Here is a 22377-nt window from a genome sequence, read left to right as displayed (position 1 = left end):
GGCTAAGTGACTAAATTTATTAATACATTTTTTTTTCGTCGATTTATTTTGACCGTTCGCTTAAGATTGACCATTGATCGTCTTTTTGTCTTTAACATTCTCTATCGCAAACCTAATCGATCCTTTGACATATCACAATGGCCAGTACACAAACACCAGTGGAAGAGAAGGGGCGTTTGTCTATCCCAGACAAGCTCCTGAAGGGATTGGATCCTGAATGGGTAGAGCTATGGGAAAAGCATGGCAGTTCCATGGTGAGAGCCGACGAGCTATCTCTTGAAGAATATCGCAAAAGTCCCGCGACATATAGCTTTACCTACCCAACATGCCCCGGTAAGTCAGATGCAATAGCTTCGATCATTAAATTGGAGCCATGAACAAGTGCTAACTACGATCAAGGTCCGTCCGTTTTCCATGTCGAGGACATCGAGATTCCGGTCACTCAACCAGCGGGAAAGATTATGATCCGGGTCTACACGCCAGAGGGACCAGGCCCATTCCCTGTTCATTTGAACTTCCACGGAGGTACGTATATTATGACACTGCACTCACACTCTCCAACATGGGACTTTTGACTCTAACCCACACTTTATAGGGGGTTGGGTTCTTGGCAATCTCAACTCTGAAGCTGCTTGGTGCAGACACATGTGCAACAAAGCCCAAATTAAAGTTATCGATGTTGACTACCGACTGGCTCCGGAGTTTCCCTATCCCACCAGCATCTACGATTCATGGGATGCTGTGAAATGGGTAAGTACAAGAAACAATGCCGTTTGAAATATGCTTCATTAACACATGATATTTAAACAGACAATTGCCAATGCCTCAACCATCAACGTTGACCCGACGAGTATCTCTATCGGAGGTCTCTCAGCTGGAGGTCAAATGACTGCAGTAATGGCGCATTTCGCCCGCGATGAGGGTATTGATCTGAAACTTCAATTGATCATTGTTCCGGCGACAGACATGCGCTACTGTCTAAAGACCAGAGAGTTGAATGAAAGCACATGTCCCTACGAAAGTGTTCTGTTATACCATGATGCCCCTTGGGGACCACTGGGCAGGGAGCAATGGTTCTTGAAGTATTGGCTCGGCGATGATGATGGTAAGTTTTTTTTTTTTTTTTCTTTTTTTGTTCTGCTGTTGTAATTTCCTTCATGCATGTACTGATATTGTTCTAGCTACCCAAGAGAGAATCTTGACAAAGGAGTGGATCTGTACCCCGGTACTGGCTCCTTCATTCAAAAACCTTGCCAAGGCACACATCATCACCGCAGAATTTGATCTCGAGCGCGATGAAGGAGAATACTATGGCCAGCTTATGCAAGAGGCTGGAAACGATGTCACAATGAAGAGATACCCAGGCGTGCCACATGCATTTGGGCACTTCAATCATCCTGAAAGGGGACTCTCGCAAAGCTTTGTATATATCGAGGATACCAGTCGACTCCTTCGGAAGGTGCACTTTGGCAATAGTGAAGAGTAATTGGCAGCACAAATGCACCAAAGAAAGTATATGGAAGAAAAAAAGTTACATCACTCAAACTCTAATTATCCCTGAAGAGACCGTACAGCCGAGATATATATCGTTCGGTAGATAGCTCTGGCCTTTTGTTTTGCGTTCCTTTGGCTTATATCAATCTTCCCCAGGGTTTCAAAATTCGCCTCTCACCATTTGTCTCAAGTTCAATCAACCCAGGATGAATGCTATGACAAATCTTTATTTATTTACCGAGGTCGGCCCGGGAGATGCGGGGACAAGGTTATCGTTCCCGATAACCCTAAAGTTTTAATTCGTGTTAGTCAAAGCCACGGACTGGGCATGAACTGGGAATTGATCTAAATAATATCGAATCTCTTTTGAACATAATATTGTGCCTCAAATGAACAGCAATAGTTGGATTGATCATTCAGTCGTTTACCGCTCAAGTCAAAGAAATGTTAGAGAGTCCAGTGACTGGCCAGTTGGTTACATCAACGAACATTGCGGACAGTTCAAACCCTGTTCAGCTGTTAGGCACATGATGAACGGGGTCTCCATAATCAACATAACCGTCTAATAGCTCATCTATCAACGTATCACCTATCATGCTATAGTCATGCCAAGAGACCGAGGGTCATGTCATGAAATTGGCTATAAGAATCCAAAATTTCCTTCAACGAATTTTCCAAACTACTAGTGGTGGATGTCACTTCTTGTCTTTATCAGTACCTACCCATTTTACCCGACTTTTGACAGTGCAGTGTAGTCTGCTTGTAGAGGCAATGTGGTGATTTTTGAAGGTGAAATTGGTATATCAAGGGCAATTAAACCAATTCATTCTAGTCCACTCGGTCTGCAAGAGAAGAAATAGAAGGAATCATCTAACCGGGAAAATCAATCATAATAAGATAAGGCATGTTCCACATGTGAAGAACCTTGGAATGCCCACCAACCTTCGGGTCCGCCTGCCCACGTGGGCCCGGAACTAACCGAGTTAGATAAGCCATGAAGAGCGATTATAGTCACGTGGGATGTGGGGCCGGCATCGGAAACGGACTGTAGTCATCCTCGGTCCTGAACTCCCAGGGTTTACCAAAAGATATATGTACTCATAACAATCTTCTCAATGAAAGGATGTCAGGTCGAGCTCGTAGGTACATGAGTAAAAGGGACCGCGCTTGTGATTCCTGTCGGGCCCGTAAGGCAGCTTGTCGCATTGATCGAGCACCTCCCTGTTATCTTTGCACGCTTCATGGGAAAGAATGCACATTCCTACAGCCAAGCTCAAGGCCGCGCCAGAACTTTACTCAGACCGTTAGCTCACGGAATTCCCAACAAACTGATCTGAGCCCACGCTCAGAGCTGCCTGGGGTCTCCCCAGTTGGCGACTCCGTCCACTACGATATGTTGATGTCGATCGATGGTGGTGGGGTAGACCATTCAGCTGCCACTGCACCTGGGGAGTTTCATGATTTCTTTAATGGAGCCGATGTGTCATTGCCTGGTGGCTTTGGAGATAGTACTTGGCCAACTGGATTTAGTCCAGGTAGCTTCATCTATCCATCCCCTAGGCTGCCAGGGACTGGCCCTTCAGAGGATGGAGGCTCATCGCAAGCCGCTTTTTTGTTGTTACCTATGCAGGAGGCTGACTCGTCGATTTGCCTTGACACTCAAGGTCCAATGACACCGCAATTGCTTGGCAGTAGTGGTGATATGGATCCTTTGCTGATGAATCGTTATCAATACGACATATCTGGCGCTTTTCATTTCAAAAATCTCAATATCCAATCCATATCCTCAGGGAACGACGCAACACAGTTTTTACTGTCAAAACCATCAATATTTACTGCCAGCAGGGAGGAGAATGGATGCAATAACGTATCTGCCTTTGGATTAAGACAGGAACTCGAATCTTTGGTCCCGGGAGATATCGGCCTGAGACTAATCAACCTGTTTGAGAGGATCGTCGCACCAGATTACCCAATAATTGGCCCACCTGGCCAGTTAAATACCAGCACCAGTCCGCCATACCTCCTTGCGAGCGTATACCTAATTGTCGAACCCTTCACTAAATTTGACGAAAGACTATGCATTGATCTCGCATATGATAAGCCATCAGCTGTGGCACTATATGAGATTATCAACAAAGCACTACCATATGAGATACATGCACCCAAGCTTTGTGTGGTACAGACAATGCTTCTTTTGGCTATTCGACCCTATCCTAATCCAATTGTTCTGGACAGTGGCTTCAAATGGTCCCAATTTGCCACTCTTATTGCTTGTGCTCACACCCTTGGACTACATTTGGATCCAAAGTCATGGCGGATACCTCCGTGGCAAATTGCCCAGCGACGCTGTCTGTCCTATTTCATTTATTCGACAGACAAGTGGCTTGCGTTGAGCCTTGGTCGGCCACCTTTACTTCAATATGATAACTGGCTCGTGACAAGTCCTAGCCAAGACGATCTTCCTGCCAGTGGACTTGACCCTGTAGCTTGGACGAATATCATGAAGCGAGCGAAACTTGACTCTCTGCTTGATCAGGTTCTAACCAAATTATAGTAAGTGATCTCACATCTCTGTCATATCGCTGTTATCCGCAACTCACCAATATTAGCTCACCTCGTGCCATTAATACCATTTGTACCGATTACGAGAAAACCATCGCACTGACTGGGCCACTACTTGAAGAACTATTCTCATGGCACAGACCGGGATCTGCATCATCGGCCGATTTGAGATCATCAAATCAAGGCAGACCAATTGGACTAGCAAAAACACTCGAGATGAACTATCATTATATTCATCTGAGTATTTGCAGAGCTATTTTGAGACCGTTCCTGCAGCGAACCGCCGAAACCCCGAATGAGACCGAATATATAATGGCGCGTGAGCAAGCCCGAATCCGAGCAGAAACTTGCATCTCAGCAGCAGCGGGGTTTATTCACGAACTGCGGCCGGAGGACCTTGAGGCTCTATGGCCGGCATGGAGTGCAACTGCATTCTCGTCCATCTGTTTCCAAATCCTGCATATGGCTGCCAGCTCCCTTGATAGGAGCGAGGCAGATAAATGGGTTGCGTGTCTGCACAGAGTGCGCCGGGATATGCGCCTGAAGGCCGATGTTCTGCCTTGCCTTCATCTTGGCCTTCTACGGATTGACTCTATATTTTGGAAAGGAATTAACAATGTGTTACATTTGGAAGAACATGTTCGACAGGCGTTTGCATCGGGTTCAAGTATTGGTCGGCCTCTTGGTATAGCTGTTTCTGCCAAGTGAGCATGTGTTGCATTGATATGTACTAATAGATTTCGAACACTGAGATTAGAGGCAGATGTGTACAAATAATAACATGGATGCATCGATTGGAAAGAACTTTGTGACTGGTCATCTTTTGCTTCGATGTCATTGGTCCTCGCATTCTATGTGAAAAATGGCAATAGAAAAATGAATTAGGGTTCTCTCAAGTCTCTTACGGGGCCATGAACTGTTAAAAAGTGTAGTTGTAATGCACATATTTAGATATTAACTAGTCTACCTTGACACCCTTTCCGCGGAGTCGATCACGAAGAACCACCAATTTCCCCAGTATCCGGGCTTTGAAAGTCTGGGCTCCAAGAGCGGCAGCCTCATCCACAGAGACAACTCGTCGAACCAGGATGTTGAAGATAGTTCCGAAAGCAAGGGCAATCACGGTACTGGTGAGAATGATCACATTGTATGGCATGCTGAAATCCGGCGTTGGAAGTTGAAGCAGTAGACTCGTAGAACGGATGTATACCGGCGCATTGTGCGCCGGATCCAAGATCCGAATTACTGCAGGTGCAACGTTGAACCCGCGATTGGCATCCGGTGGGTACTCAGTGTACCGAAGAATGGCTTTCTCGAAGTCGTAAGTTAACGTGACGGTTGATGCGGCGGGGACAGACAGCGCCAGTTCTAATTGTGTTCCACGCTCGCGATCAATGGCGGGCCGGTAGTACGTCTCTTTGACGATTTCAGAGACTGGGACCTCGCGCAAGACTCCGTCATGGCCTGTGATTGTTGCGCGTAAGGTATGTATATATGGTCGCAAGAACCACGGAAGAGACTCGAAATAGATGAAATCAACTGCGCTGGTGTTGGATGGATTGCCAAAGATAATGCGCATTCCGCCGCGCTCCTGGCCATGTCCAACGATAGTACGCTCTGCGTGCAAAACAGGCTCGTCTAAAGGGACTTCAGTGTTCACTTGCTGCTGCGGAATTGAAATATCAAAGGAAACCGATGGCGCCAATTTGAAGCAGCGCGTGAAGCCATCCTCTTTCTTGATTTCATCAGCCCCCTCGGATATGAAGACACCCCTTTCGTGGGGCACCCGAAGGCAGACACTTTGGTCGCTAGATCCATCGAGATCTGTAATAGGGCAAACCCCATGTATGCTTCGCCCAAAGACTTCTGTAAGACTCCACGACTTGTCATTTGTCTTTTCCAGCGGGTAGCAAGTATCATCTGAATTGTAAGGCTTGGAAGTGTCACAAACCAACTGCTCATTAGGCACAGGCCGCGGGATAGGGTTCGCTAATGATATGTTAGCATTCTTAAGCCAGAGTATACCGCAGAAAGATACGCACAACGAGAGCGTTTAGACCGGTCAATATCCAAGACCATGTCCACAGTTTGCTCAATCTGCACCACACATTCCCCATCTGCAGAACAGACCGGCTGGATATCCACTGACATACTCTGCCATGCGGCATCGAACAGTTTGTGCCCGTCAAACAGTGTGGAGATTCCGGCCTTGCCTTTGCAAGGAAGCAGTTTCAAGAAAGGGGTCAAATTCTCTGTACAAACCACCTCTCCGGGAAGAGTTCCATGCAAAAGGTGCAGCTGATTGGCAGCTGAGTGATCGCCGGCTGGTTCAAAAGAAACCACAGGTCTAGTGGTCCGGGTCGAGTCCACGAAGTTCAGCGAGGCGCAGAACAAACCAGAGAGGGACTGGGTCAGGGTGATCCATTTGGCAAAAGCCCTGATTAAATCAGCATTGTGTGCCTAGTAGGACATATTCTGAGTGTTTAACATACTCTTCGTCACTTGGCGCATCAATCCACGCCCAAAGCTCGACGCCAGTGCCTCCTTCTTTACTGCCGTTCCATGGCCGTGGACCCCAGCTTTCAGCGTCCCATCTTCCCGTGGTGAAGCGAAGGTGTAATTCTTTTGTATGCGCGTGTTGAAGGATTTGACCAAGGGCGCGAGGCAAATATCTAAAATGCTGTTGGTCGAATGATTGTTGTGATGTATTGCTTCGGAAGTTAAAAGAAGCTAGTAAGGAGGACTGCGGGAGTGGTTGTAGGAGGAGTTGCTCATGGTAATCCGACGATGCAAAGGCAGAGGAGCCCCATAATGTGAGAATAAGCGCGACGAAAGGAAGTGAGAATAGTGAAAGGACCGTCATGACTTCATGCTTGCCGGAGCTCGGTCTTCGTCCATACGGGTATCACAGGTCAATTGGTAGGGGTTATCGGCGAGGTGATGGGCATATGTTGGCTGTGGCCCCAGGAAATCAGACCTAAGTGTTCACCAAATCAATAGAAAAGCTCCGCATCGAAAGAATGATCGAGGCCAAACTCCAAGACCCCCGAGATGTCCATCTGGTCTGTTGACTGCGGAGCCTCACCGCCTTCCTTGGCGCCAAAAGCATCAAAAGCGAAAGACTTCGTCGTTTGCCGCAAATCAGCCCGTTGACACAATTTCGTCTTTCCTTTCCTTTTCAGCTTAGTGTATTACTATCAACATGGCAGCAGAACAGAGAAAGCTGCTTGAGCAGCTCATGGGAGGTATGTCATGCTTTTTGCCCTTCTCAAAATCTCCAAGCTCCAGCCCACCCCGACAAGTCTCCAACTAGAGCTAACACTGCTTCTGTCGATAGCTGATCAGCTCATTGGAACCGGCGCACAGGGTCGCAATTCCCAGCTCGCAATTACAGATAACAAAGTTTGCCGATCCTACCTTGTTGGCACCTGCCCGCACGACCTGTTCACCAACACCAAGCAAGACCTCGGACCTTGCCCGAAGGTCCACAGCGAAGGCTTGAAGGCGGAATACGAGGCCGCATCTCCCTCTGAGAAGGCAAAATGGGGGTTCGAATTCGATTACATGCGCGACATGCAGAAGTACATTGACGACTGTGACCGCCGAATTGACACTGCGCAGCGCCGACTGGAAAAGACGCCAGATGAGATTCGGCAGACAAATGACTTGGTATGTCCAGCTTTACTACTATATTCAATCTCCAATGAGAGTAGCTCCCATGGACTTCGCTAACTTCCTATATAGCTCAAACAAATTGCTGATCTTTCCAATACAATCAACTCCGGCCTCCAAGAAGTCTCAATTCTCGGCGAAACAGGCTCTGTCGCACTAGCACTCAATGAAATGCACAAAGTCCGCACCTCCAAGCACCAGAAGGAAAGTCTTGAGCGCGATCTCAAGAATCTTCAAGATACTTCTGGTCCATCTGGCCACCAAAAGCTGCAAGTCTGTGACGTTTGCGGTGCTTACTTGTCTCGTCTTGACAACGACCGCCGGTTGGCGGATCACTTCTTCGGCAAGATGCACATGGGATACTCAGATATGCGCAAGAACTGTAAGAAGCTGAGCATTGAGCTGAAGGGCCGTGCTCCGCCAGTTCGTCACCATGAAGAAGATGATAACCCTTACACTTCTGGTGGTCGCCCCGGTGCTGGTCGCGGCCGTTATGGCGGTGGTGGTGGTGGCGGCGGTGGATATCGGCGCCGTGGAGGTGGTCGATGGTGATGTTCGTTGTCTTTACTTCATTCTTGAAGATTCGGGCTCTGGGTCCATTGCATAGCGCAGGCGTTTTTACTTATTATCTCGTGTATGATGCTCAGACAACGGTTAGGGAGGTCATAGGATAAGTGCTCAATATCCATTTCATTTTTCATGCTTCTTGTCGATATATATCTCACAACCACCTAAGTACAAAGATCGTGTACAGTATACATTGTGTATCCCCATTTCCCGAAATATTCATTGATACTCTCACATGGAGTGTATTCACTTATCTTGATGTGAAGTAATGAAAGTATTGATCATGCGAGACTCGATTCATAGATTCATCCATGGATGACCTGTAACACCCCGATTAGTCCGTGGCATGGCTCCTAGATGTGACTTTTAGATAGCGGGTGTGATTCAGGTCATATTCTACCTAACGTGTAGATTCAAATTTGTTCTGTACTTGTACAACTTATCTTAGGAAAAGCACCAACTCTTTACTTTAGATGTGGACAAACATTCTCTTTCCAATGATTCTTTCTAATGATCCATAGCAGGGGGAAATCGACTTAGAGAAGCCAGGAGATATGTGCTCTTCAAAGACATAGATGGAACCTATCGCTCAAACAAGACATCAAGGACTGGAAGCTTGACTCTTACAAGGGGACTTCCGATAAATGAGACTCGGCAGCGGGAGAATACTCATAGCGAAACGATGCCAAGGGGAAAGTGCAAAGGCTTAAAGAAAATCCTACCTACGATAAAGCAGTCATCCAGGATTTACGCGGCAAGATTCAAATATCCGTGGAGCTATACTAGTTGAAGGAACGATTTGGTGGGTGGTTAGAGTATCATTCCCAGATAGCCCGTCCAGGAGAGGCCTCGACTTTTGGCGCTCTCGGCCAAAATGGTATATGCATCGTGTGCTTGTTGAAGACTGTGCTCGAATGGGAGGATGCTGCGGAAGAAAGGGTGGGTGACAGTGTGGGTGTTGTTCAAATCGCGAGAACATACTCGGACGAAAACCTGCCGCTGGCCATTGCACTGTTGAATGTTTTTGTTGTGAGAACTTTCGAGGGTTTGAACTCAACCCTAAGCTTAGGTCAAGACTGCGAGAAGAAGAAATATGAACGTACACTATCGTCAGATCAGGAACATCTCGTTGCTAGGAGTGTCGAGTGAAAGTCGTAAGAACCACTGGATGAGATCTGTGTGGAAAGAAACCCAGAATGTCTATTTGCTCGAATGAATGGGATAACTAGTATTGAACAGTACGGTACTAAGGAAGAATACTTATACAAATACAACCCTGACTTTGGTAAATGGTTTCAGTTTGGCTACAAACCCATACATATGGGAGTCCAGGGCCAAGCCATATAAGAGTACAGCAGAAGGACCCTGGTAGAAGTGGTTTCATTTTGAGTAGAGAACCAGGAGGCATAAGAGATGAAAACATTTGGTGGGTATTCCACTTTCCTAAAACAAACCCTTTTCCCATCCCTGAAGACATCAGTCCCGAACACCAGACTAGCATTGCGCAGCCTTGTAAAAGGAAATACAAACGGGATAGACTGTACAGGTGAAAAAAGAAAAATTGGCTATCATGGGCATAGCTCTATTACACACCCTACTGGGGCACGTGGCCGTTTGCTTGGGTCTCGAATAGAGCCTGCATCAAAGTATCGTAATTAGCAGCGGCAGCAGGTTGACGGACCAGAATGTCGCGAACAACACTCAGCTGCGCCATGTCCACGTTGGGTGCAGTCTTTAGAAGTTGTTGAATGGCGGGAGCATCAACTTGTGATCCGAGGACTTGCACCGCGGCGGGAAGGCCGGTCAGAGCAGGCTGGTGTTGAGGGGTGACCTGGCCTTGCTGTACAGGGACCTGTTGGCCGTACGGCGCGGGATTCGGGTTGAATCCGCCGAAGTGCGAAGGGGGAGTTGGCGCAACTCCAGCGCTAAACTGAGGCTGCTGGGGAGTGGCTGCAACGGCGGGACTCGCAGACATCGGTGGCTCCTGACTAGCCTGATGGGATGGCGGCTGGACAGATGAAGGGTTGGAATCGCCAGTCTTGACGACGAAAATGGTAAGGAGCATGCGTTGAGTAATGGGCCCCTCCAGTGAGATGTTTTCCAGCAGCTCAATGAACTCGGGCATCGTCGTTGTGCCAATCTCCATTGGGACAATGTAGGTGTCTTTGACGGCGGAAAGCGGGTGCTTTCCAATGACACCATAACGACCACGACTATGGAAGTATTCGAACATTTTGTCGAAGCCTGCTCGATCTTCGGGCTGGTCAGGACTGCTGATTGCTATCACAGACACATCGGTTGACTTGCTGAATTGAAGGCCGCAGAGATAATCGGTTGCTCGTCTGATATCGATACGGCCATCGACAACCAGCGTGGAGGGCGCAAGTTGGCTCCATGGGATTCGGCCACTCAAGTCTGCACCTCCAACATGCTTTGCGGACGAGGAGAACTCTCCAATTGGAGGCATCGTTACCTTGCCACGCCAGATGGTTCCGTCGTCATCAAAGTCTTTGGGCGAATAAGGTGGTGAATATGGTTCATCGTCACGCAAGAGCTGATCGATCTCAGCGTCTGCTTGGACCCTGCCACTAGGCAGTGGCTCGTAGATAGCGGGGGCCACTTCGGGGAAAACGTGGTCATGGTGAGCACCCTCAGGCGATAGACCTCGAACATATCCATCTGTCTCTGTCTTGGATTGCTGCTGTCCCGTCGGGCTAGTTGGGGATTTGTGGGCTGGACTGCCGTCATCACCCAGTGCACGACGGGGTCCACGGGAGAAAACAGACTCGCTTGCGCCATGGTGTTCATCTTCAATCAGCTCCTCTCCTTTATGGGTGCGTCGAATCCGAGGACCTTGCTCTTGGACAATAGTGTGGTGCCTCTCTGCTTCGCGCTTGATCTCCGCGTCTTTCTGTTGCAGTTCTTTGCTGGCCATCTCCCCCGTTGTCATCTGAGCCAGCACCTTAGGGGAGAGACTACCTATGAGGAGACGATCTCGCAGAGAAGCATTCTTCTTTACATTGAACATGATCGACCGTAATTGCGCCTTATATGATTCATTCGGCTCGCCTGACCGCCCGCAGATACTCTCATACATGGCATCCTCGATAGACAGAGCGAGTTTCTGTGCCACGTCCTCCGCTGACTGGTTTGCACGTAAGGTAAATGAGCCTGCTTTCTGCGCTGCAGTAACCTGGTCTACGAACAACTTGATGAGGTGTGTGGCCACACTCTTGCGAGCAGGCATCAGCTCCTCTAAGGCTCCAATGGCAGGTGCCTCGGGGGTAGAGTCTGTCTTGATTTGAGGCCCAATTGCCTCGGGAGCAGCTGCTGGGGTAGATTGTGGGGATACCCGTTGTTGTTTCACCTGTGGTCCCTAAGAGATAAACGAGTTAGCATTTTGTATGTTATGATTGAGGGGAAAAGGTATTCACATTTTCTACCCCCACTGTCTCTTCAAGTTTGCGCTTGTTGGTGCTGGATCGCCGAGAATCAATAGCATGGCTATTTATCTCTGGTTCGACGGAGACAGATACGGCAGGTGCAGGAGAACCGCTAGGACCCGGTGTAATGGATGGCGCGGTGCGAGCTGGTGTGCTAGCATCTGTTCGACTCTCACTTGGCCTTCCTTTGCGGCCTCCCTTCTTGCCCTTTTTCCGCTTGGACTTCTTCTCCTCAGCCTCTTGGCGACGTTTCTCGGCAAGCTCTTCCCAGGGTTTTTCGCCTGCGTTGATTTTCGCCAAAAGCTTTGTGTGATTCTCCGGTCGGCATTGTTCGCAAAAGTATTGATCTGGTTCGTGACCTTTCGTGAATGTAAGGCCCATGCAGTCGTTATGTTGCCATGCTGAACATTGATCACAGCAGATCATGTCGCGCTCCACGTCCTCTTCCTCTTCATATTCACCGCAAATACATCGTATTATCTCTTCTTCGCCTCCCTCGCCTTCACTAGGACCGGGTGTAGGTTCAGCAGACAACTTCGCGCTCTTCTCCTTCGGGCTTTTGCTTTTGCCTTTTTCGCGGGATCATCTGGTAGCTCGAGGTTCTTGTGTTGGCCTTTGGTGGCTCGGCCGGAGCGTCGGGGTTCATCTGATCTCGCTGTTAGCTTGTCTTCTGGAAAATGATCCACAACCCCGGATTTGGGGCTGCCCTGCCACTCTCAAGTGGTTGAATAGTAAGGTGTGCGGTGAATGATGTACGATAGCTTACCGGCCATGATAATGGTGATTCGGCGCGTACTACAGCGCGTGAAAGGATAATAGGTCTCTTCACTTGCTCGAAATTCGGGTGTTACCCCAGGCTGACAAAAGTCTCTACAAGCTCAAGGCGCTAATGTAATACACAAGAAGACAGCAAAACAGCGTCACTGTCTAGCCCACAATTTTGCTTGATCGAATAAAAGAACCGATCCAGACTCTGCGCAATATTTCTTGGACTGGCACGCCGTGGCGAAGAACACGCTCAAGCGGGTGTTATGGTGGACTGTGCAATCCCTTGCTGCGCGTCAAATCGACACTTGGCGCTAAGCGGGGTCGCGTGAGATAATATGAGCCCAAATCACGCACTTTGCAGTCACGAATGGCACTAGATAGTTCGAGTTAAGATGAGAATAGTATTTGCGCGCAAATCAAGTGGTGAAAGCAATAGCGGCGAAGATGGATGGTAAAAGATAGAAAAGAGATGCGATGCGCGATGTGAGGAGAGGAGAGATGAATAATGGGTGGCTTGGCTCCCGGCTTTGTCATTCACCGGTAGCACGTGATATTCGTCACCAGCCACAGGTTCGCGGCGAAAGGCCCTTGAGTGAATAATCTTAAGATTGAGCTTCTCCAGGTTCCCCACTCTTCATCACAGACTGTTTTATTGCCGCCAGTTTTATTCGGACCTCATTTCAACTACTAAATCTTCTATCCCGTCAACGCCTTACAACTCGAAAATATGGCCGACGTCCGATCGCTCCTCCGTAGCGAACTAGCTTCCCGCAAGGGCACATCTCAACCAAATGCGACAGGAAATCGCGTCACCAAAAAGCGCAAGGTTGACAGCGGTGATAGCGTGATGCGAAAGAAGATCCGCGCCGCTGAACTAGATGTATTCCAGTCTCCATCTGGCGCAACAAGCGCCGAGCAAACCCCAGAAGAAGGTTCGGGGCAACTCGAGGATGATATTGCCGGCCCAGAACTTCCATTTGACGACAAGCAAGAGACTGTTGAACCAGCCACAGACGTCGCAGAAGAATCCAACACGCAACCGCCCGAAGACCCATCCACGCCTATCGACGAAGAAGCTTGGGCAGCATTTGAACGCGAGGTCGCTGAGCAGGATGACGAGCCTCGTGCACCAGCCGCTGTTACAGCCGAGGCTACGATATCCGCAGCACCAGTGACAGCTGCAGAACTCGCTGCGCAGCAAGAGAGAGCGAAGGCGTCCTCAGTCCGTACTCGAGAGACAGAGTTGGAAGGGGAGCGGGAGGATGCCGCACGGCTTTTGGAGGAAGAGTTTGATGAGATGGACCAGTTAGAGGAGCGGGTGCGAAGACTTAAACAAAAACGCGAAGAGCTGCGGAAAGCCCGCGCCGAAGGTCAGACACAGGATGAGCCGATGGGATCTGGCGCAGTGGAACAGGATGAGAGCGAGAGTGAAGAAGACGAAGATGATGATGATGATGACGAGGACTGGGATGATTGGAGATTTAAATGATTGAATCGATGGTGAAATGACGAATCGTCTAGGTGAAGGGAAATGGTTTCCCTCATATACAGTGATACCCTCAGGAACCGAATGGCATTGGTATAAGCAATCTGCCTCTTGATGTACAATATGAACTCGGCTGTCCTTATTTCGACAAAAATGACATGTAATATTTTGTGAACAAGTATTATGAACCCGGCTTCAGTCCATCATCCGCCGCCTGGTCAACATCCATATAGCTCATTAGTCCGTCCTTGTTGACGCGCATTGCCTGTTCAATCTCGGCCTCGCCTTCTCGGAGTAGATGCTTGCCACGGAGAAGATCTCCTCGCTGCCTCCGTTTCTCTTCCTCCACCCGCTTCTCCCGATCTGCAAGGGCCTTCTCACGTTTTTCCCGTTCAACTCGTTTTCGGTCGATTTCTTCTAGCTCTTCTGCCGTCATCTGTACCTCCGGCGGCGGAGGCAGAGTAGAGATATATGCCTCAATCAGAGGGTTTCGGATCTCGGGCGCGAGTCCAATGTAACGAACATCGGTGATGATCGTGTTGGGCAGAGCTTCCAAGCTCGACGACCGATGCAACAAGTCTAAAGGAACAGATTTGAGGAGGGCTGACAGGTCTGACTTGCGGGTGCTTTCAGGTTGCTTTAGACGCGAGATGTGGTCCCGGTAAAACTTCTCGCGCTCTTTGTCTCCAAGCTGAGAGTCCTTCATTTCAGGCTCTTTCCTGTACTTGCGCTTGAATTCCGGCCAGTAAAGCTTCGGAGTGGCATTTTCTTGCAAAAACGCCAGATATCTAATCCGCGGGTCTGTCTTCTCCTGCTTTGCTTTCTGCTCTTTCACATATTGGATTCGGTCCCGGCTCCAATTGGAAAAGATCTCTCGGCGTGTCTTCATGTTCGAGGGCGCAGTATACCGAGTATCTTCAATGATGCGGCCTTCTTCAATGACGTTTTCCCATGTTGTGAAGGGGTTGATTCGGAAGTCATCCAGCAAGTCGCGGAAGAGGGCCTCGGCATCAGCCTCAGTTAGTGGTAGGCCCCCTGCACCCTCTTCCCAGTCTTCTTCCCCGGCTTCACCATATTCCCCGGGATCCAGTCCGTAGTCTTCGCCCATGGCTGCTAGTTGATATGCCATGTCCTCTTCGTTGAATTCTAGTGGCTGATCCTTGGGACCCTCACTTTCAGCTCGTGCACGCTTTGATGGTTGGCCCTCTTCTCCCTCGCTGTCTGTAACCTCGACCTCCTCATAGTCGTCGTCATAATCTGGATGCTCCGCTTCTTGCGGTGTCGGCTGTGTATCCGTACCATCACCCTGTGGTGGAAGCGACTCCTTTTTGACTGGCACTTCTGGCTCACCCCGTTCTTTCCGTTCCTTCTTCTCACGTTCGAGGCGATCGAATTCGACTACACCCTTCAAAACATGCTCAGGAAACTTCCAAAAACTTTCGTTAGTTTCTGGGTTATGCACAAATCTCCTCCCAAGCTTCGTCTTCACTAGTAACCACGGCGCGCAGTTAGGAATGGGATGCTTCGCTTTTGGCCGATCTTCGGGTTCTCTCCGCCCACGATCATGATAACCTCTCCCACCACGGAATCCCCCACGGCCGCGAAAGTTTTGCGCTGGCCCAGAGCCAAGCCCTGCTGGCGGTCCATATGGCGTTGAAGAAAACGCAGGTAGGGTCTCGGGATTGTATGTTGCTTCTGGGCTGTCGGAAGTGACCTGAATAGGCTGAGGGGCTGTTTCTTGGGGGCGGGTGTATGTCGATTGTTTTGTTGAAGAATTATAATAGTATAAATGACCTAGCTGAATAGTTAGAACGGCCAAAAGTTTTCACTCGAACCCTGCGCAAGACCAACCTGTAGGGGCTCGATGTTGTGTCCACCCCGAAGGCAAAGGAGGAGGAGCAGTGTATGTCGATCTGAGCATGGCGATCGAGATCAATAATTCACAGTATTTGGTAAATCGGCCCTAGAGTCCGTCTTTGCAAGTCCGAGTGGTGAAATCGTCGCAGCGAAGCTTTGGTGTGGTGAAGTGGTCCGAGCTTGGCGGATGACAGAGGACGCGCCAGGGCGAGTTGCCTGGAGCTTCTACGTCTTCACTACCGACCTTCACCATCCCGAACCACTTGTTTCGCACAATCAACCGTTACCTATAGCCCATATCCGAGTTTTTGTTGCTCTCTTTTTTCATACACGATGTCTCGGAGATACGATTCGAGGGTTTGTGCACACCGTTATTCCTTTTGTGCAGCTCCAGCTAACCTATGACGCTGTTGGAAAGACCACCATCTTCTCTCCAGAAGGTCGTCTCTATCAGGTTGAATATGCGCTTGAGGCTATTTCCCATGCCGGTACAGCCCTTGGTATCTTGGCCAAGGATGGAATAGTCCTCGCTGCTGAGAGGAAGGTGACCAGCAAGCTGCTGGAGCAGGATACCTCTGCTGAGAAGCTCTACACAATCAACGAGTAAGCCGCCCCCTTTTTGTCCCGAGTCGAAGAGCCAGGGCTACTGTCTTTAGTATTGGTACAAGTAGCTAATATCTTCCAGTAACATGATTTGCGCCGTTGCGGGTATGAACGCCGATGCCAACATTCTGATCAACTATGCTCGCCAGAACGCCCAACGCTACCTCCTCACGTACAATGAAGACATCCCATGTGAACAGCTTGTCCGTCGATTGTGTGATCTGAAGCAAGGATATACCCAACACGGCGGTCTCCGTCCGTTCGGTGTCTCCTTCATCTACGCCGGATACGACCACCTCCGTCAATTCCAGTTGTATCAGAGCAACCCCAGTGGAAATTACGGGGGTTGGAAAGCGACGAGCGTCGGTGCAAACAACGCAAGCGCGCAGAGTCTCCTCAAGCAAGATTACAAGGAGGACTGCGATCTGAAGGAGGCTTGTGCTATGGCCGTCAAGGTGCTGAGCAAGACTATGGACTCCACAAAGCTGAGCAGTGAGAAGAGTGAGTCTCTCAGATGTCATTTCTACATTGTCTTTAATCATGCTAACATTTCTACTTTACGCAGTCGAGTTCGCAACAGTGGGCAAGACCAAGGATGGCAAAATCTACCACCACCTATGGACTGCGGATGAAATTGATTCCCTTCTCCGGGAACAAGGGCTGGCCAAGGTCGATGATGAGCCCGAGGCTGGTGACATAAAATAGATTAAATCTTCTCTTGTTCTTTTTCCGTTTCAGATACTCGAATCCAATACTTTGACCATAATCAGCCGATTGCAATATCCTGGCATCACCTTATATCCAAACAAACCACTGGTCTTTTTACCTGTCGTGTGTCCCTTTGTTTATGGCTGCATCTAGTGTTGTTCTCTTGTGACGTGGCATGCACATCGGCCCAGTCTCAGCGCTCTCCTTCAGTTCTGCATTCCAATTTGACGCTGTTTGCCCTGAAGATGTTGAAGCAGATAGGTACACGTAGACTGAAGAGACATGGATGTTGCCTAGGGGCATGCAAGCTCTAGCCAGCACTAGTAAATTCTCCGATTATAGTGCCATGATATATAGCCCAGCTCGCTGTTCCGTGGCCTCCAGCTCGACTCATCTTTTTCTATCCTCTTTCTCTCTTGTCAATGCCATTTAAGTCTAAAAATTCCCCTTCATACCATCTAACCTACCAAAAACCATTGCTCTGGAGTTGGGTTGAAGGTTTGCAATGTTGGAATTGCCGGGTATAGAGCAAGTGAAGTGGAACCCACCTAGCCCACTTAGCCCTGGATTCTTCTCACAATACTAACATTCTGCAGAACAGCTTCCACTTTCCATCATTTCCTAAGATTTTTTTCAATATCCTTCTATGTGACAGGTCTCATCTAATTAGGTTATCTAAGCAGGGCATCATCACGTGAGGGAATGTGATGAGGGGCATTTTGTTCCACACTATGTGCTTTCACTCTGACACCAGACATCACAAACCACTGCTCTCGTTTCAAATATCAACTTGATTCTAACTGACCATTTGATCAGTTCCAAGCCTCAATGGCTTTATTGTCTGGTTGTAGCAGTGTGCCACTTCCTGTCCTGTGAGACTCAATTTGTCTCAGCGAACCGCTCACCCAGGAACAAGGGCGCTTATGACATGGCTAGTCCCTATTGACATATTTTAGGAGCTTACCAGCCTATGGACAGAAAGAAATATGGAGTCTGAAACAATTAAATTTCCTATCAATCTTTTCGAAGGTGACATGGTTCTCCCATCACCTTGCAGAAACTCGATTCGGACTTGATGTCACGGATAAATGGTGAAACATGAAACTCGCTGCAAATACCCCTAAAAAAACAGTGACAGACAACAAAAAAACCAACAGAACGATTGGTCACGAAGAATCCGAAACAAGCCGAACAATTGCTGTTCACCAGTCCAACAAAAAAGAAAACAAAGGGAAAAAAAGCACCAAAGGAACACCGGTTTTGTAATTCCAAGCCAATCAGTCCTATCTTAGGAGAGTGCTTCTTCGGTCGTCCCGCTCCCGTTGCAGGGAGCGGATCTCTCTCTCCAAGTCCATAATGAGTTTGTGGGACCGGTCCATTGAGGCCACAAGGTTGGCACCCTCTCGCTTCCACCGGTCCAAACGGTCAAGTTCAGCACTACGCCGGCGATATTTGGTTTCGATCTTTTCGCAGAGACGACAGTTGGTCTTCTCATTCTCGGTCATGTTGACGAGTCTCATACCGCATGTCTCGCCGGTACGATACTCATAGTTGCATCGGTGAGCAAAGCTGGTCCAGCTCCAGTCTCCACACGCGAATCTCTTTTGGTTGTAAAAGCACATGTCTATCAGATCTGTTAGTGCTGTATAATCTGCAAGTACGACATGACCCACTTGCTCACGGCTCTCCGTCTCTGTTTCAGATTGAATGCCGGGTTTTTATTGGCTGCACCTGACAGTACACCCGCGCTTGTCGGGTTTGATAGGCCGGCTTTTTTCTGCGTTTTTCAAGGGCTCGGAAGGTTCAACGCAGTTGAAACAAATTTCGAATGAATCGGTTTTATGAAGAAGATCTATTGGCCTTGCTTGAATATTGCAGACTCGAATTATGAAACGGGAGGGATGATTGAGAACTTCACGGCATCATGGGGGCATTGACAGGCTTATTTATGTTTCGGACGAAGTTTCTATGCTACAGCTCTATTCTCTCATGTTTGCCTCGTCCCACTGTTGATCGACGTTTTTCAGTGCCCGATGGCTTATCATCCGTGGTTCCAGTCCGTGGATTTCACATCGCACCTGCCTGACGGTTGATCCGGTTGGCTGTGAGCAGTTCTCCAAGCAGTGGAGACGGTATGATGGCCATGGTCTCTCGAATGGAGCCACTATGAACAACCGGTTGCTTCATGGATGCATGCAACCCTCAGCCGTGGCGATTCACTGCTCATGGTAATGTGCGATGGGTCGAAAATCCCTCAATCCATGCCTGCAATCCTCTACTTTCCAGATTCGACTACTGCAATTATGCCGTCGCCATCTGCCTCTCCCCGCTTTCATGTGGATGCTGTTCGCATGGACTCGCACTCTTATGATTCTCTTGCGTTTTGCATGCTTGATCCTGCATGGCCGAGTTGGTCTCGGCACTTGCTAGCTGTCGTATTGATGCAATAATCAGGCTTTCATTCCCAGGGATAACCCTGTCTCTATGCAAGAGAAAAGCTACTGCCTTCGCGAGTGTAATGGGACTCTGCACGCCACTTGTGACTCCACCACAATGGGTTGTTCTATCTTGATGCACTTTTCTGATGGCTGCAATTGTTGATTGGCCCAATGCCTCATCTATCATGAGCACTGACACGGGATTTCGACCGAACGCCATATTCTATCCACAGAAGTATCTATCCGATATTGCTTTCTGTGTTATTGCATACGCATGCGCATCCCGATTTATTGCCTTTACTCCTCTTCATTGCTCTTACGTCTCCTGCATTTGGGCAATAATGAAAATCAATATTGGGTCTCAGCATGTGGTTGCAACCATTAGCCCCTGTCGTTCTGTGTTATTCCTGCCGAGTCTTACTTGCCAGTCTATCATAATTTAGACTCGACCGCGTTCCATCCCTGCCGCAGCTTTCCGGTCTGTGGCTTTCAGCCAATAGTCCTCCCTTCAGTGGCAATGGTAGGGTCTCTGAGGCTCTATCATTGGCAACCCGGGTTCAAGGACACGGACCACGCAATTGAAATTTCTTGTGCCAGACCCCAAAAATTAGGGATGCAGGCCAGATAGATCCATTTTCGTTCAGCTGATCTCTCACTCCTGCAAAGAGGGATCCTGCATTTGCCCCCGCTCATGTGTGTGTTCATCATCATCCACTTGTTTCTGTTGGCGGAAATGATAGGATCGGATTGATGTACGGCGCTCGCCGCAGACACGAACCGTGACACTTTCCACATATTGCTGAACCATATGCAGCTGCACCAAAGCTCAGAGACTCTGACGTGGCACGTTGCTTCTGGCTTTCTGCGTCAATTACGGGTAGCCAGGGATGGCTCGAAAGCCGTGGGTCGCCGTTTAGGGATCCCCTGCAAGCTCCACCAGGAACTCAGATGCCATTCACATCAATGAGAATGACGAAATATGACTGATGGCCAATATGGAACGGAAGATCCTGCAGACTTCTGTGCTTGCCGTTTTTTCCGATTGTTCTGGGTATTCACCAATCCGAAAAGCGATCGTCGGGCAATGCCGCTCAATCATGCCCAGAATCAGACCCAGGAAGATGATCCATGACAAGATGTTGAGTTGGCAACTGGTATCCTTGATGATGGCTCATAGCCTCGAAATGGCCGTCACATTCGGCGGATCTATCGTTTGCTGCGGCGAGCTGGTTGCATCCAGCCCCAAAAAATCTCATTCAATTTCTGAGCCCCCTGCTCTTTTGCCTCTCGCTCCGTCTTACCACCGAATTCCCCCTCGCCTATCCTTAGTGTACCAATCTTTTCCCTGGCAAGGATCAGGCCGAGGGTTGGAAAAGCATGGTTCTTGTTTCTGCCCAACAAGCGAAGTTGCCGGGTGGAAAATTAGAGCATTTTTGATCTGGTTAAAGCTACCGCAGGCCGATTCTGAGTGCTATCAACCGGGGAAGCCCGTGCCTCAACGTTGAAATTGAATTCCAGGACCCGCATACAGGCTCCCATAGTGTCGGGCTCTTTTGATCCCGTGATTTGAAAGTGAACGGAGGCTCCCGCACCTTACACACGCCTGCCTTTGACCGGCGACAAATCGTTGATGGTAACGCTACCTTCGGTGTTGGATAGCAAAAATCCCACTGCCTACAATCTCTCATGCTTCACGGGGATTGGTCGACCGGTCAACTTATCCTCAATTGCAGTCGGCCCTTTCATCCAATGGAAACCGTCAGCCGGTATGCCAGTCGCATGCAACCAACGAGCCCTTCCCCACCCGTCCTGCACCAAAGAGGTATGTGCATCTCATCAGCACCTGCCATGGGTGAGGCCTAGGCCTAGTTCTTATTGGCACGTCGTGGTCTCTCTGGGTGGATCCGCGCATTCGTGTGCTCCCAGTTGTCATTCCTCGCACAGGCATTGTGAATACAGTCCCAAATCACGTTCCAGGAGATATATTTCTGTTTTCTCTTCATTTGGCACCATTCAACACTATCTCTGTGGGATGCCATGTCTATAAAGCCCTTTACCTCGTAACATTGCTAATTGGCTCAAGGGAACCTCGGGTTGGCTGTTCGAATTTGTAACTAGGGTATCTGAATATTTGAGCTTGTAGGTTGTCTTAACCCATCGAATGCGTTGGTGCGGAAGTAATTTGGGTTATCACATATAATTACGCTCTCTGTCTTAATCTCATCTATCTGAAGTTCGGGCTCATAATTTGCATTTGCTCTCTTCGCCTTCTCACTTCCTGTTGACTATCTGGCCAGCATTCCCTAGACTACCAATCTAATCGTTCTATAACTCTCACGAGGTCTGCTATCCGGCTCTCCTTCATTCTTATTACTCTCCTGTCTATCCCCGAATGAAAGAAACATAGGATCACTCTAAGCCTTATTAGCTCGTATTTCCAGCCAATCTAAGCTTTGATGTTACGATATGACATTGAAAATATACCAAAGAGCTTCAAAGCGGGCTGGGCAAGAGCATACAAGACTGATAAGGAGGAATGGCTTTTGTCTGAACAACCAAATTAGTCTAGGTATGATTTATTCTCGCTCCAGCCCTTCAGCCACGCACAGAATCAAAACTCCACCTTTAGTGGCGCATCTGCTTATTACCGGAACTTTGGACATGCGCAACCTCAGCTTGGCATGCATCATTTGGCGACTGCTTTTGACGGCTGGCGGGCCGCCAGCCGTCACAATAAGCCACGGGTCTGCATAGTGTGACTGACTAGGAGACCAGAAAA

At 48.8% G+C, this 22377-nt stretch overlaps 10 protein-coding genes across 10 annotated transcripts; 6 read left to right on the top strand and 4 right to left on the bottom strand.

Annotated features, from left to right (window-relative positions):
* Positions 1–137: 137 nt before the first annotated feature.
* N7500_006233 (alpha/beta hydrolase) lies at positions 138–1486 on the top strand (the record flags this gene model as incomplete). The annotated part of the gene is made up of 5 exons (XM_056677377.1): positions 138–333; positions 400–525; positions 596–750; positions 811–1105; positions 1182–1486. 5 exons carry the CDS (start codon positions 138–140, stop codon positions 1484–1486), a joined length of 1077 nt encoding a protein of 358 aa, XP_056532377.1.
* Positions 1487–2617: 1131 nt separating this feature from the next.
* On the top strand, positions 2618–4764 carry N7500_006232 (uncharacterized protein; the record flags this gene model as incomplete). The annotated part of the gene is made up of 2 exons (XM_056677376.1): positions 2618–4047; positions 4104–4764. The coding sequence occupies 2 exons, from the start codon at positions 2618–2620 to the stop codon at positions 4762–4764; spliced, it is 2091 nt and encodes a 696-aa protein (XP_056532376.1).
* A 250-nt stretch (positions 4765–5014) lies between these two features.
* On the bottom strand, positions 5015–6919 carry gpi16 (GPI-anchored transamidase subunit GPI16; the record flags this gene model as incomplete). Its single annotated transcript, XM_056677375.1, has 3 exons — positions 5015–6045; positions 6099–6493; positions 6549–6919. The coding sequence occupies 3 exons, from the start codon at positions 6917–6919 to the stop codon at positions 5015–5017; spliced, it is 1797 nt and encodes a 598-aa protein (XP_056532375.1).
* A 339-nt stretch (positions 6920–7258) lies between these two features.
* N7500_006230 (LUC7 domain-containing protein) lies at positions 7259–8280 on the top strand (the record flags this gene model as incomplete). Its single annotated transcript, XM_056677374.1, has 3 exons — positions 7259–7301; positions 7394–7725; positions 7801–8280. 3 exons carry the CDS (start codon positions 7259–7261, stop codon positions 8278–8280), a joined length of 855 nt encoding a protein of 284 aa, XP_056532374.1.
* A 1609-nt stretch (positions 8281–9889) lies between these two features.
* Positions 9890–12511, bottom strand: N7500_006229 (uncharacterized protein; the record flags this gene model as incomplete). Its single annotated transcript, XM_056677373.1, is given in 4 exon segments — positions 9890–11671; positions 11730–12233; positions 12245–12453; positions 12505–12511. 4 exon segments carry the CDS (start codon positions 12509–12511, stop codon positions 9890–9892), a joined length of 2502 nt encoding a protein of 833 aa, XP_056532373.1.
* A 722-nt stretch (positions 12512–13233) lies between these two features.
* Positions 13234–13995, top strand: N7500_006228 (uncharacterized protein; the record flags this gene model as incomplete). The annotated part of the gene is made up of 1 exon (XM_056677372.1): positions 13234–13995. The coding sequence occupies one exon, from the start codon at positions 13234–13236 to the stop codon at positions 13993–13995; it is 762 nt and encodes a 253-aa protein (XP_056532372.1).
* Positions 13996–14173: 178 nt separating this feature from the next.
* N7500_006227 (uncharacterized protein) lies at positions 14174–15913 on the bottom strand (the record flags this gene model as incomplete). The annotated part of the gene is made up of 2 exons (XM_056677371.1): positions 14174–15786; positions 15844–15913. 2 exons carry the CDS (start codon positions 15911–15913, stop codon positions 14174–14176), a joined length of 1683 nt encoding a protein of 560 aa, XP_056532371.1.
* A 269-nt stretch (positions 15914–16182) lies between these two features.
* Positions 16183–17221, top strand: pre9 (proteasome core particle subunit alpha 3; the record flags this gene model as incomplete). The annotated part of the gene is made up of 4 exons (XM_056677370.1): positions 16183–16206; positions 16238–16452; positions 16535–16953; positions 17018–17221. The coding sequence occupies 4 exons, from the start codon at positions 16183–16185 to the stop codon at positions 17155–17157; spliced, it is 798 nt and encodes a 265-aa protein (XP_056532370.1). The 3' UTR covers positions 17158–17221.
* Positions 17222–18443: 1222 nt separating this feature from the next.
* On the bottom strand, positions 18444–19347 carry N7500_006225 (uncharacterized protein; the record flags this gene model as incomplete). The annotated part of the gene is made up of 2 exons (XM_056677369.1): positions 18444–18784; positions 19239–19347. The coding sequence occupies 2 exons, from the start codon at positions 19345–19347 to the stop codon at positions 18444–18446; spliced, it is 450 nt and encodes a 149-aa protein (XP_056532369.1).
* Positions 19348–20695: 1348 nt separating this feature from the next.
* On the top strand, positions 20696–21420 carry N7500_006224 (uncharacterized protein; the record flags this gene model as incomplete). Its single annotated transcript, XM_056677368.1, has 3 exons — positions 20696–20892; positions 21056–21140; positions 21181–21420. Coding segments are annotated over 3 exons (522 nt in total), but the record flags the coding sequence as incomplete, so codon positions are not given.
* Positions 21421–22377: the final 957 nt, after the last annotated feature.

Source organism: Penicillium coprophilum, assembly GCF_028826855.1.
Source record: "Penicillium coprophilum strain IBT 35676 chromosome Unknown utg000004l_segment0_segment0, whole genome shotgun sequence".
In the NCBI taxonomy this organism is placed as follows: Eukaryota; Fungi; Ascomycota; class Eurotiomycetes; order Eurotiales; family Aspergillaceae; genus Penicillium; species Penicillium coprophilum.
The sequence above is the reverse complement of the archived record's forward strand: the minus strand, read 5'-3'. Positions and strand labels throughout refer to the sequence as shown.